This window comes from Oncorhynchus clarkii, chromosome 31, assembly GCF_045791955.1.
Source record: "Oncorhynchus clarkii lewisi isolate Uvic-CL-2024 chromosome 31, UVic_Ocla_1.0, whole genome shotgun sequence".
Classification (NCBI taxonomy): domain Eukaryota; kingdom Metazoa; phylum Chordata; class Actinopteri; order Salmoniformes; family Salmonidae; genus Oncorhynchus; species Oncorhynchus clarkii.
In genome coordinates, this window is record NC_092177.1 from 20,218,830 (window position 1) to 20,230,135 (window position 11,306).

The 11,306-nt window shown below is 42.6% G+C and overlaps 1 protein-coding gene across 4 annotated transcripts; it reads left to right on the plus strand.

Moving 5' to 3' along the window:
* Nucleotides 1-1,488: 1,488 nt before the first annotated feature.
* On the plus strand, nt 1,489-9,044 carry LOC139390597 (fragile X messenger ribonucleoprotein 1 homolog A-like). Of its 4 annotated transcripts, none has more exons than XM_071137818.1 (15): nt 1,489-1,815; nt 2,238-2,290; nt 2,643-2,745; nt 3,005-3,076; nt 3,187-3,335; nt 3,466-3,556; nt 3,646-3,762; nt 3,881-4,051; nt 4,199-4,277; nt 4,376-4,488; nt 5,647-5,733; nt 5,956-6,175; nt 6,363-6,542; nt 6,754-6,833; nt 7,474-9,044. In XM_071137818.1, exons 1-15 carry the CDS (start codon nt 1,765-1,767, stop codon nt 7,648-7,650), a joined length of 1,743 nt encoding a protein of 580 aa, XP_070993919.1. In that variant the 5' UTR covers nt 1,489-1,764; the 3' UTR covers nt 7,651-9,044. The 4 variants fall into 4 exon arrangements, with proteins under 4 accessions (XP_070993919.1, XP_070993918.1, XP_070993920.1 ...); XM_071137817.1 differs by having other exon boundaries at nt 1,490-1,815; nt 6,751-6,833; XM_071137819.1 differs by having other exon boundaries at nt 1,496-1,815; nt 2,643-2,736; nt 6,751-6,833.
* The last annotated feature ends 2,262 nt before the right edge of the window (nt 9,045-11,306 follow it).

Genomic DNA, 11,306 nt, shown 5'->3' on the forward strand with positions numbered 1-11,306 from the left:
ACTAGTTGAGTATCTGGAGCATCAGCATTTGTGGGTTCGATTTCAGGCTCAAAATGGCCAGAAAATAAAGACCTTTCTTCTGAAACTAGTCAGTCTATTCTAGTTCTGAGAAATTAAAGCTATTCCATGTGAGAAATTGCCAAGAAACTGAAGATCTTGTACAACGCTGTGTACTACTTCATTCACAGAACAGTGCACTCTGGCTCTAACCAGAATAGAAAGATGAGTGGGAGGCCCTGGTGCACAACAGAGCAAGAGGACAAGTACATTAGTGTCTAGTTTGAGAAACAGACGTCTCACAGGTCCTCAACTGGCAGCTTCATTAAATAGTACCAGCAAAACACCAGTCTCAACAGTGAAGAGGCGATTCCGAGATGCTGGCCTTCTAGGCAGAGTTACAAAGAAAAAGCCATATCTCTGACTAGCCAATAAAAATAAAATATTAAGATGGGCAAAAGAACACAGACATTGGCCAGAGAAACTCTGCCTAGAAGGCTAGCATCCCGGAGTCGCCTCTTCACACTGTTGACGTTGAGACTGGTGTTTTGCGGGTACTATTTAATGAAGCTGCCAGTGAGGACTTGTGAGGCGTTTGTTTCTCTACCTAGACACTCTAATGTTCTTATCCTCTTGCTCAGTTGTGCACTGGGGCCTCCCATTCCTCTTTCTATTATATATATATATATATATATCAATCAAATGTATTTGTTTTTTTATTTATAAAGCCCTTCTTACATCAGCTGATGTCACAAAGTGCTGTACAGAAACCCAAATATTAAATTTTAACTTTTAAACTTGCCTAAAACCCCAAACAGCAAGCAATGCAGGTGTAGAAGCACAGTGGCTAGGAAAAACTCCCTAGACAGGCCAGAACCTAGGAAGAAACTTAAGAGGAACCAAGCTTTGTGGGGTGGCCAGTCCTCTTCTGGACTGGTCACCCCTCAAATTTTCTTTCCGCATCTGCGTCTCCCACAGAGTCAGTTTGGTTTTAAATGCCTTCACCCATATCCAATCCCGACCCTGCAGCTGCAAGTTTATTGCATTCAGATGACTCGTAATGTCACACAGAAAAGCCATTTCACACAGAAACATTTCGTCTCGGAGTTGTGTTGTGTCTTTCCCTTTGCTGTCCAAGAACAGACAAATCTCCTCACGAAGCTCGAAACATCTTTGAAGCACCTTTCCCTGGCTTAGCCATCGCACCTCTGTGTGATAAGGCAAATCACCATGCTCCGTTTCTAACTCCGTCAGAAATGCCTTGAACTGGCGGTGATTCAAACCTTTGGCTCTGATAAAGTTAACTGTGCGCGTGATATATATACCTTCGTGAACATATATATATATATATATATATATATATATATATATATATATATCATAAACCTTTTTAACTATGACGATTATTAATCCAATGCACAGTGATCACTGAACCACTCATTCCTGATGAGAAACCAATTAAATGAAACTGAGTGGACGTTATTAAAAGCTGACCTTGTCACGTGACGAGGGAAAGGGAGGCTCTTATGTTTACATCAATGCGTGCATTGCAAGAGCGGTTGTGAACTGTGTATTCTAGCGTCATTTAAAAGTTTCGCTTTCATTTCTTTAGAAATCTTCAACTGCAACTTTGCAAATCGAAATATTAAAGAGATACAACAGGGAAACGACGTTACCGGGGGATCCAGGACCAGAGCTTTGCACGCACCCAGTGTTTTTAGCAAACCAGCTAAGTTAGCATTACATTAGCTAGCATAGCTAGGCGTCATGGACGAGCTAGCGGTTGAAGTCAGGGGGACGAGTGGGGCTTTTTACAAGGTGGGTTGGTAGCTAACTGCTAGTTTAATGTTTCTAAACGTATTTTGATTATTTATTTATTGCAATATGTCATTCAGTTAGCTATTTACCGGCTAGCTAATCTAGCTAGGTTTAACGTCAGGCCCATACAAGACAGACAGTACAGCCTGCTTCTAGCCACAGACAGCCAACCAATGCTAGGTAACGTTAGCTAGCTACAGTAGCATCCTAGTTATCTAGCTACATTTGTTTCCCCAAAAAATAGGCCATACGGAGTATATAGTTTCGTGTTTTTGGTGGCATTTGTTCTAGCTAATTAGCCTTGCTTGTTATCTAGCTAGCAGCAGTCAACGAGATTCATCTTTAGGCTTTGACCTCTTGGCTAATGATTGTTTTCCTTTGCCTAAAATGTATTGTATTTTCTCAACCATTTTCTCCTTTAGGGCTATTTGAAGGATGTTCATGAAAGTTCTGTCACTGTCTCCTTTGAAAACAAGTGAGTTGCTAGTTAACTAGCGTTAGCTCCCTGGCAACATAATCCAGTCAGCTAGCAAATAAACTCACTTTCCAAATGAATCGTAGACTATTCAGTAAGCTAAGTAACGTTAGCTAGTTAATTAACAACAGTAACGTTAGGCTACTTTGAGTCAGAGCCAGACATGAGAGCCCCGTTAACCACTATGGATTACATGTCAATGCATTTGCTATAACTAACTAGCTAGTTCTTCTTGCAAGTAACACTTTGTTTCTCATTTAACTTAACTATAGTGCATGTGCACACTTGTTCAGTTGTTTAATTTCCGTTTGCGACGTGCCCTGGTTTCATTTGTTTATTTCTATTCTTTCAGTTGGCAGCCAGAGCGTCAAATTCCATTCCATGATGTTCGATTTCCTCCACCCACAGGTTTTCAGAAAGAGATAAACGAGAGTGATGAAGTTGAGGTATGTGCTGTAAGTAATGGATAAGGACTTCCCTTCCCACTAGTCAATGTCAATTAAGCCTAATACTTTGCTGAGATCTAGTAGGCTAGATTATACAATGGCTGCTCGATGGTTAGGCTTTTATTGAAAGCAGAAGGGAACTGCTGTTATGTTCCTTCTTTTTGGTTATTTGCAGGTTTTCAGTTAATGTGTAGCGCAAACAGGGGCCAGTTTAGATGCATATCAGTGATAAGAACTCAACAAAATGTACTTAATCAATTATCCACAGGTTTATTCTAGGGCCAATGACAAAGAACCATGTGGCTGGTGGCTGGCGACAGTTCGAATGGTGAAGGGTGAGGTAAGACCAATGCAGCTGTTTGAGCGAGAGTTTACATTTGTTTATTATTATGTAGCTACTGTAATATTTGAATGATAATCCGTATAACACAGTATCTTCTTTCCTCTCAGTTTTATGTCATAGAGTATACCGCTTGTGATGCCACGCTAAATGAAATAGTTACATTAGAGAGGTTACGACCTGTGAATCCAAACAAGCCAGCTACAAAAAACTCCTTCCTGAAAATTAATCTGGATGTCCCAGAGGACTTGCGGCAAATGTAAGTGGGCCTATTCAAGTCTTTTTTTAAGTAAGGTAATTGTTTTATGTTGTCATTGCTTCCATGTGTGACTGTTGATTTGAGGCTGATGTGACTTTCTATGGTGGGGAACTGTGTTTTGTGTTCTTAGGTGTTTAAAAGACTCGCATAAAGATTTTAAGAAGGCTTTGGGAGCATTCAATGTCACTTATGACTCGGACAAAAAGCAGCTTGTTATTCTGGTAGGTTGGATTATTTTTCTGGCTTCTCAAAGTTTCATAACTCAGCCCCTGTTAGATATTGTTTCATCATATCAGTCCTCTTGTTTTAGTCCGTGAATGAGGTTACAACCAAAAGGGTGCAGATGCTGAGCGACATGCATTTCCGGAGCCTGCGCACCAAGCTGTCCCTAATGCAGAGGAATGAGGAGGCTAGCCGCCAACTGGAAGTACTTAGTTTAAACACACTCTCAAATGAAGGCTAAGCATTGTTAGCCTATTGGAGGTTATCGCTCAGCGTGAGGAGAACTATGGCTAAGCCATGCGTGGGTTATGGTTTGTGTGCAGAGCTCTCGGCAGCTGGCGTCCAGGTTCCATGAACAGTTTGTGGTCCGGGATGATCTGATGGGGCTGGCCATTGGGACCCACGGTGCCAACATCCAGCAGGCCAGGAAAGTACCTGGGGTCACCACTATAGACCTGGATGAAGAGACCTGCACCTTCCACATCTATGGAGAGGTAGGACGCTTACTACACTGCACCTCACCACTAGCACAAATATAATGAATGCTCATAAGCCTCTTTATTCACAAGGTATTTTTACTTGGTCATACTAGTGAAAGACGTGCATGTATTTTATCTCCTCTGGGTATGATTCAATTGCAGGACCAAGAGGCTGTCCGCAAGGCTAGGAGCTTCTTGGAGTTTTCTGAAGATGTCATCAAAGTACCAAGGAATTTAGTGGGTAAAGTAGAACATAAAATGTGTTGTTTGAAAAGTCATCAACTCATTGTCTTCATGTTCTCATAGTTTCCTATTCTAATACCACATCTCCTTCGCCAGGGAAAGTCATTGGGAAAAATGGAAAGCTGATCCAGGAAGTGGTGGATAAATCTGGTGTTGTTCGTGTTCGGATTGAGGCAGAGAACAACAAGAAGCCACCTCCATTAGACGAGGTAAGTGGCTTGAATTGACTAAAAGTGCGCAGGGGCAGAGTATCACCCATTGAGCCCGGTTATGCATTGGGCAGACCGCACCACCCTCTGGAGAGCTCTGTGTGTGTTGCAGTTGCTGTACCAGGCGGTGATTCAGCCCTAGAGGATGCTCTCAATTGTGCATCTTTTCACCTCCACTGTGGTCCCGTCAATGTGGATGGGGGTGTGCTCTCTCTGTTGTCTCCTGAAGTCCACGATCAGCTCCTTTGTTTTGTTGACATTGAGGGAGAGGTTATTTTCCTGGCACCACTCTGAAAGAGCCCTCACCTCCTCCCTGTAGGCTGTCTCGTTATTGTTGGTAATCAGGCCTACTATTGTGTCCTCTGCAAACTTGATGATTGAGTTGGAGGTGTGCGTGGCCATGCAGTCATGGGTGAGGGGGCTGTGGGTCCCATGTGTTGAGGATCAGCATAGTTGTGTTGTTTCCTAACTTCACCACCTCGGGGCAACCCGTCAGGAAGTCCAGGACCCAGTTGCACAGGGCGGGGTTCAGATCCTCACTGTATCTGCAAACTGTTGGCTAGATCGCATGTGCCAAGAGCATAGTAGGCACATTTGTTATTTAACAGTGTCTGTGACAAAACTATTGGTGGAGTTGAAAATGCAATTGGAAACACATTGAACTTCAGATTTTTATTTGGAACATGAAAAGTAAAGCAAAAAAAACTTTTGTGCACTAGGTCAGCACTCAAGGGTCGGCAGTAGGCTACAGGACTTAAGGGTATTTGATGCAAGCATAAGTATATTTTCCAATGTTGGCTTCTAAATTACATTTTCACGTTGAAAAATCCCTGTCGCTCACTAGTTCGCTGGCTTGAGCTGGATTCAGGTCAGCCCAGTATTGTCCAATGAGGTTGCAGGATGAGCCCAAGCAAGTGTACACCGCATGCACACCTAACAGTTGTTTTCCTCTTTGTGCACACACCTGCAGGGCTGGACAGCAGCCATGTGATACGCGTGATGTTGTGCACAATTTTCAGCCACCTGTTTTGGCTTGAGCGCTGCTTTCAAAACTACCAGCTCAAACGTTTACAAAACCTGTATAACGCATCTTTAACTAGTGAGGACTCTACAGCCACTCGGTCCTCATTAGATCCTGTCTGTCTATTTCCCTTACAGGGCTTGGTGCCGTTTGTCTTTGTGGGGACAAAGGAGAGCATCTCCAATGCTAAAGTACTGTTGGACTATCATCTCAACTATCTGAAGGTTAGACGCTTGCCCCTATTGCTCTAATAAAATTGATGCTTTTATGGATGCCGCTTGGCAGATGCTTTGATCCAAAACCTCTTACAGTTAAATACTTAAAGCAGCAGTTAGTCTACACATTGCTTGCTTCATCAGAATGGCAGATTCTACCCAACTTTCACTATTAGAGGTAGGAGTGACTTCTAAATAAGTACGTTGAATACATACACCGTGTCCCTATAGGAAGTGGACCAGCTCCGTATGGAGCGACTGCAGATAGACGAGCAGTTGAGGCAGATTGGGGGAGGGGGCCCCAGGGGGGGCCCAGGGACTGGACGGCCTGACAAGACCATCGTAGACAACGGCGGGCTGGGGATGATGGGCATGGGCTCCCAGAGAGGAGGGAAGCCATTCGTCAGGGGAGGAGGCCGTGGCCGACGTGGTGGTCCGTCTTTAGCCTCAGGTATGTATGGGACAGAACTGTTGATCCATATGAAACAGTATGCATTTCACTAAGTGTGTATGAACATAGTGGCTCATATCACCGTTGGAAACTGAGTGAAACGAACTGTGTCGTTTCACTAAGAACTCTGTAAGCTGAATTCCATTTAGTTCCTGGTTTGCAGAATAACCTCTATCCCTCTTACCAGGTACTAACTCTGAGGCTTCCAATGCCTCCGAGACTGAGTCGGACCACAAGGACGAGCTGAGTGACTGGTCTCTGGCCCCCACTGAGGACCTGACTGGGGGCTTCCCCAAACGACCTGATACACGGAAGAGAGGAGGGCCTCGCGGGCGGGGAGGGAGAGGAAGAGGGGGAAGCTTCAAAGGTCTGCACTAACCTTATTCAAGCTTGCCTGTAAATGGAGCATTCTTACTATAATACCCTGCTGTACGAGGGACTAGTGTCTCTAGATAAAACCCTAAGGCCATGAATGTATTTATGTACTACTGTTTGAGTCTGTTTGAGAGTAATGATTTCATCCTGCCATGATAACATTTTGAGTTTTAATCCTGTCTGGCTCTCTGGTTCCTAAGTAGCGGAAGACATCCAGTGGACTGAGTCACGCTCACGGAATACCAGAGACCCTAAGCTGAGGCCTCTGGAAGATTCTTTGCAGGTGAGGAATTCCAGACACATGTCTTGCAAAGGAAACCGTTTCCTGTTAAAGAACCAAACTGAAGAGACCAACCGGAATTTTTCCAAAACAAACTCGTTTTCGTTGCAAATGGTTTCTGTTGCAAACAGTTTTACAACAGAATTAGTGTAATTAAGGCACCCAAGCTTTTCTTTGTTCCTGACAGTGTCCCTTTTGGAATACCTGTTGCCATGTCACAACAGGACCACTAGGTGTAACCCTGTATCCTCTTTATATCAACTAGATCTCAGAGGAGAAATGTACATAATCATAATGTTTGCCCTTTGTAGGAACTTGATTTTGTCATATTTTATGACATATCATGACACATTTAGCAACTTAGTCATTGACCTCTGACAGAGGCTTATGATTTATTCAAATTGGGGAGATGCGGGAACGACAGTCCCAGCTCCCACGCCTCTGGACTTTTGCACCACACGGCCGAACCGCAATTTATACTGGTGCCGATTTTAATGGTCACACGCAAACATAAAGTGATAGCGCTCTCGGGTGACAACATTGAATAGAATTGCATCTAACTCTAAGTGACTGTACTTAGTAGTCCTGCATATCCCCAATGTAATTTACCTTCTCATACAGTGTCCTGTCCCTGGTCCCACAGATCAGAGTGGACGGTAATAATGAGAGGAGTGTTCATGCTGCAGCCAGAGGCCCCGCAGGTGATGGGGCCAACCGACAGAGACTCATAAAAGAGCGACCTATCAAGAAGGATAACCAGGAAAGCCCTGGTGGTGAAGCCACCGCCATAAGCCTGGCGATGGTGAACGGGGTGTCGTAGACGGGGCCGACTGAAGGCACCCTCATCTCTCTCACCACACCATCAATCCAGAAGCTTCTTCATTAGAGACACGTTAGGCCAAAGAGGAGCAGGTCAGGGCTGAAATGAAGCACACTTTGGACAAACCAACTCCAGCGGCAGGTGGATGGGGTGTTTGGTGGGTTACTGTGTACAGGGAAGGAGCCATCTAGGGTTTTAGGGGTCAACAGGAGAAGGAAAACGGCGACTACAGTCTTTTTCTAATTGACATTGTTGACAACTACCTATCAGATGATTTAAAAGCTGTGGAAAGAAAATGTGTTTAAAACAAAGAGGGGCCAACCTGATGAATCTGTATTTCTTAAGATAAGGTTTTCTATCGCTTGTTCATGTACTAGCCTTTTCTCCGGATAGAGGGTTGGATTGTTTGGTCCTTCCTGCCTTCTCTCTCTCATGGCATGTGTTTATGGAGCCCTGTGTCACAGTGGAATATAGAACTCATTATCATGTGAGGTCACAGCTGCATCATTAGCAACAAACAAAAAAACATAACATAAAAAGAACCCCCCCCCCCCCCCCCCCCCCCCCTCCTGTCTGATCTGTGCCTTTTATCTCCTGTGGATAGTATCACAAATAGAAATTGAAATCAGGGAAGACGACGACATTGGGAAAACGGTAATGGATTTTACTTGTGTGTAGTGAACACACAGCTCACCATCTAAAAAAATGAGAACTGTCTTTTTAACCTTGCAATGCATGTTCATTATTATCATCGGTTTCCACATCCGGGAAGTCGGAAATCTGATGTGTCGCTTTGTTTCCTTTTGCTGAATATTTCTTGAATAGGGATGATGATTTGACTTTTTCTAGCTAGTGATATAGCATTTATTTTTTGGAAAAGGGGGAACGACAATGAACTCAATATCGATCTTACCATGGTCACACTGGGTTTGTGTGGATTTTCATTCAAGGTCTCAGATTATTTTGTCATTTCACACCATGGCTACATTTAACGGAGACTAGTGTCATATTGTCTAGACACTGAACAGTATCTTATGACAGAATCACTTCTATGGACCTTTTAACATGAACTATGTCAAACTGGGGAGAGATATTGAGAACATGGTCCTTTCACCATGCATTCACCAACAATCCCTTTCCTGTTGTTTTTTTATTTCAGAGATTCAATGAAAAGAGTGGCACACCTCTCTCCAACCCTAACATGTTGTTCATATGATATGGACAATTGGTCATTAGATTGTAAATTATAAAGTGGGTTGCATACTGTATATCTAATTTGTTAAAATAATTTTTTGCTATTGTTTTGGATTGAACTTCAAATGTGCACTTAATCATTTTATTTTATCTGCAACTACTAAATAATATGAACTATAATAAACTATGTGATAAGATTTCTTCGGCAGGGGAATCACATGAATGCTGTCAACAATATTACCAAGTTTAGATACCCTATAGCTAACGGAGTCTCCTGTACCTTCACCGTACAGAGGATGACGTTTAGTCCCATGGTATAACCGTCTGTCTTATATCGGATCAGTGCTTGTGCATTAAAACCTTAGTTTAGTTGATTCTTTAAAAAAAACTACTGTGAGGATATAGCTAGTGTCTTGTTCTAATTTATATATTTTTTTTTTTTTGTTTACTCTCTAAATTGCAATGTTGAATGGTGTACAGGTAATGGGCATCAGTCAACAGCTGTCAGCCTCTTGTCTCGCTGTAATTTTGCTCGTGTCCAATTCACAAAATAGTATTTCAGCAGGCTAACAGCCACTGCTCTCCCCAGCGTTAACAGTCAACAATTCAACTGGCCCAGTCCGGCTATGAAATTACATAGATATTCATTTAATATGTTGTACTAATAGCAGCAAAAAAATAAAAAAAATGAAATGGTGGGTTTAGTCCAGCTGAGGGGTTCAGACTTGAAGAAGAGAAGTTTGATGACATTATGAACTGCCTGAGCAATGTGGCCATTCTCTTCAGAATGGCACCAACCATCTGGGACTATATCTAACCCTGCCAACATAAATTGTTTACTCAGCCATCTGGGACTTTATCTAACCCTGCCAACATAAATTGTTTACTCAGCCATCTGGAACTTTATCTAACCCTGCCAGATACATAAATGGTTTACTCAGCCATCTGGGACTTTATCTAACCCTGCCAGATACATAAATGGTTTATTCAGCCATCTGGGACTTTATCTAACCCTGCTTGGGGCATGAATGGTTTCCTCCTGGTATTTGAATGATCGAATACAGACCGTAAGAGGCTGCAGTTCAGTCTACTCTTGTCAAGGACAAGCAATATCTCCGTGTTGCCAAACAGACTTTTCTAGTTCTTTCTTTTGGCAATTTATAAGATTCAAGAAAAAGACAACTAAAACATTTCTTCTTGCACACATTGTAGGCAGTTTGGTTTGGAAGCAGAACTGCAACCAGAAATATTGCAGATACTGGACCAAGGTAGAATGACCTTGTATGTTACTGCACTTGGGGCAATATTTTCATTGTACATATTAGCGAAATAGATTGGGTTTTATGTTGACATTGTTTGGTTATAGTGCAAAATATTTTGTATGCAAGCCGTTTCAATAAATAAAGGTGGATCTTACTCTGCTAATGTTTAATTTTAGTTTAAGCATTACATATAAGTTGATGGCTGTAAAAAGGATCGCGAAAGTTAAGCACTTGTAGTCATATTTCTTCCAAGAACAGTAGCTGAATGATACACTATATATACAAAAGTATGTGGACACCCCTTCAAATTAGTGGATTTGGTTATTTCAGCCACACCCATTGATGATAGGTGTATAAAATCAAGCACACACCCATGCAATCTCCATAGAGAAACATTGGCAGTAGAAGGGCCTTACTGAAAAGTGAATTTCAACATGGCACTGTCATAGGATGCCACCTTTCCAACAAATCAGTTTGGCAAATGTCTGCCCTGCTAGAGCTTCCCTGGTCAACTGTAAGCGCTGTTATTGTGAAGCGGAAATGTCTAGGAGCAACAATGGCTAAGCCGCGAAGTGGTAGGCCACACAAACTCAGAACGGGACTGCTGAAGCGTGTAAAAACCGTCTGTCCTGAAATTCACTGTGCTTCTGCATTGCTTGCTCTTTGGGATTTTAGGCTGGGTTTCTGTATAAGCACATCTTCTGATATTTAAAGGGCTTTATAAAATCAATTTATTTGATTGATTGATTCAGTTTTTTGCCCAAAGGAAACCTGACAAAGAACCATGGAGAAGGAGATAAAGGAAAACCATCCCCCAAAAGACAGATCGGTAGTGGTGGTGCTTTCTCCTGGAAGCATTTTGTTCCATACAGGAACAAAGAGGATTATGTATCAAAGTAATGATTTAGTTTGATTCACTACACATAAATATATAGGGACTTGTGCAGGACATATTTCAGTACCACTGGTATATACAGTAGCTACTGTACGTAATTTATTTGAAAAGAGCCCATGGGAGTTTCTCTATTTTGACCACATGGTGGAGCCCTGGGACAGACCTAGTCCAACAATTAGCCTTGTTCCAAAAATGGTTTGTTGCACATTGAGCAGTCATGACATGAACTTAAGCAATGCAACTTTTGCAAGAGATATATGCCAATTATACTGAGCACAGAACAGAGGGCCCTCTCTCTCTCCCCC

Bases quoted from the DNA above. Each gene is read 5' to 3' on its own strand.
- LOC139390597 (XM_071137817.1), top strand. From the start codon at position 1,765: ATGGACGAGCTAGCGGTTGAAGTCAGGGGGACGAGTGGGGCTTTTTAC. The intron at 2,746-3,004 runs GTAAGTAATGGA...AATTATCCACAG, and splicing joins ATGAAGTTGAGGTATGTGCT to GTTTATTCTAGGGCCAATGA. The intron at 6,176-6,362 runs GTATGTATGGGA...CCCTCTTACCAG, and splicing joins TGGTCCGTCTTTAGCCTCAG to GTACTAACTCTGAGGCTTCC.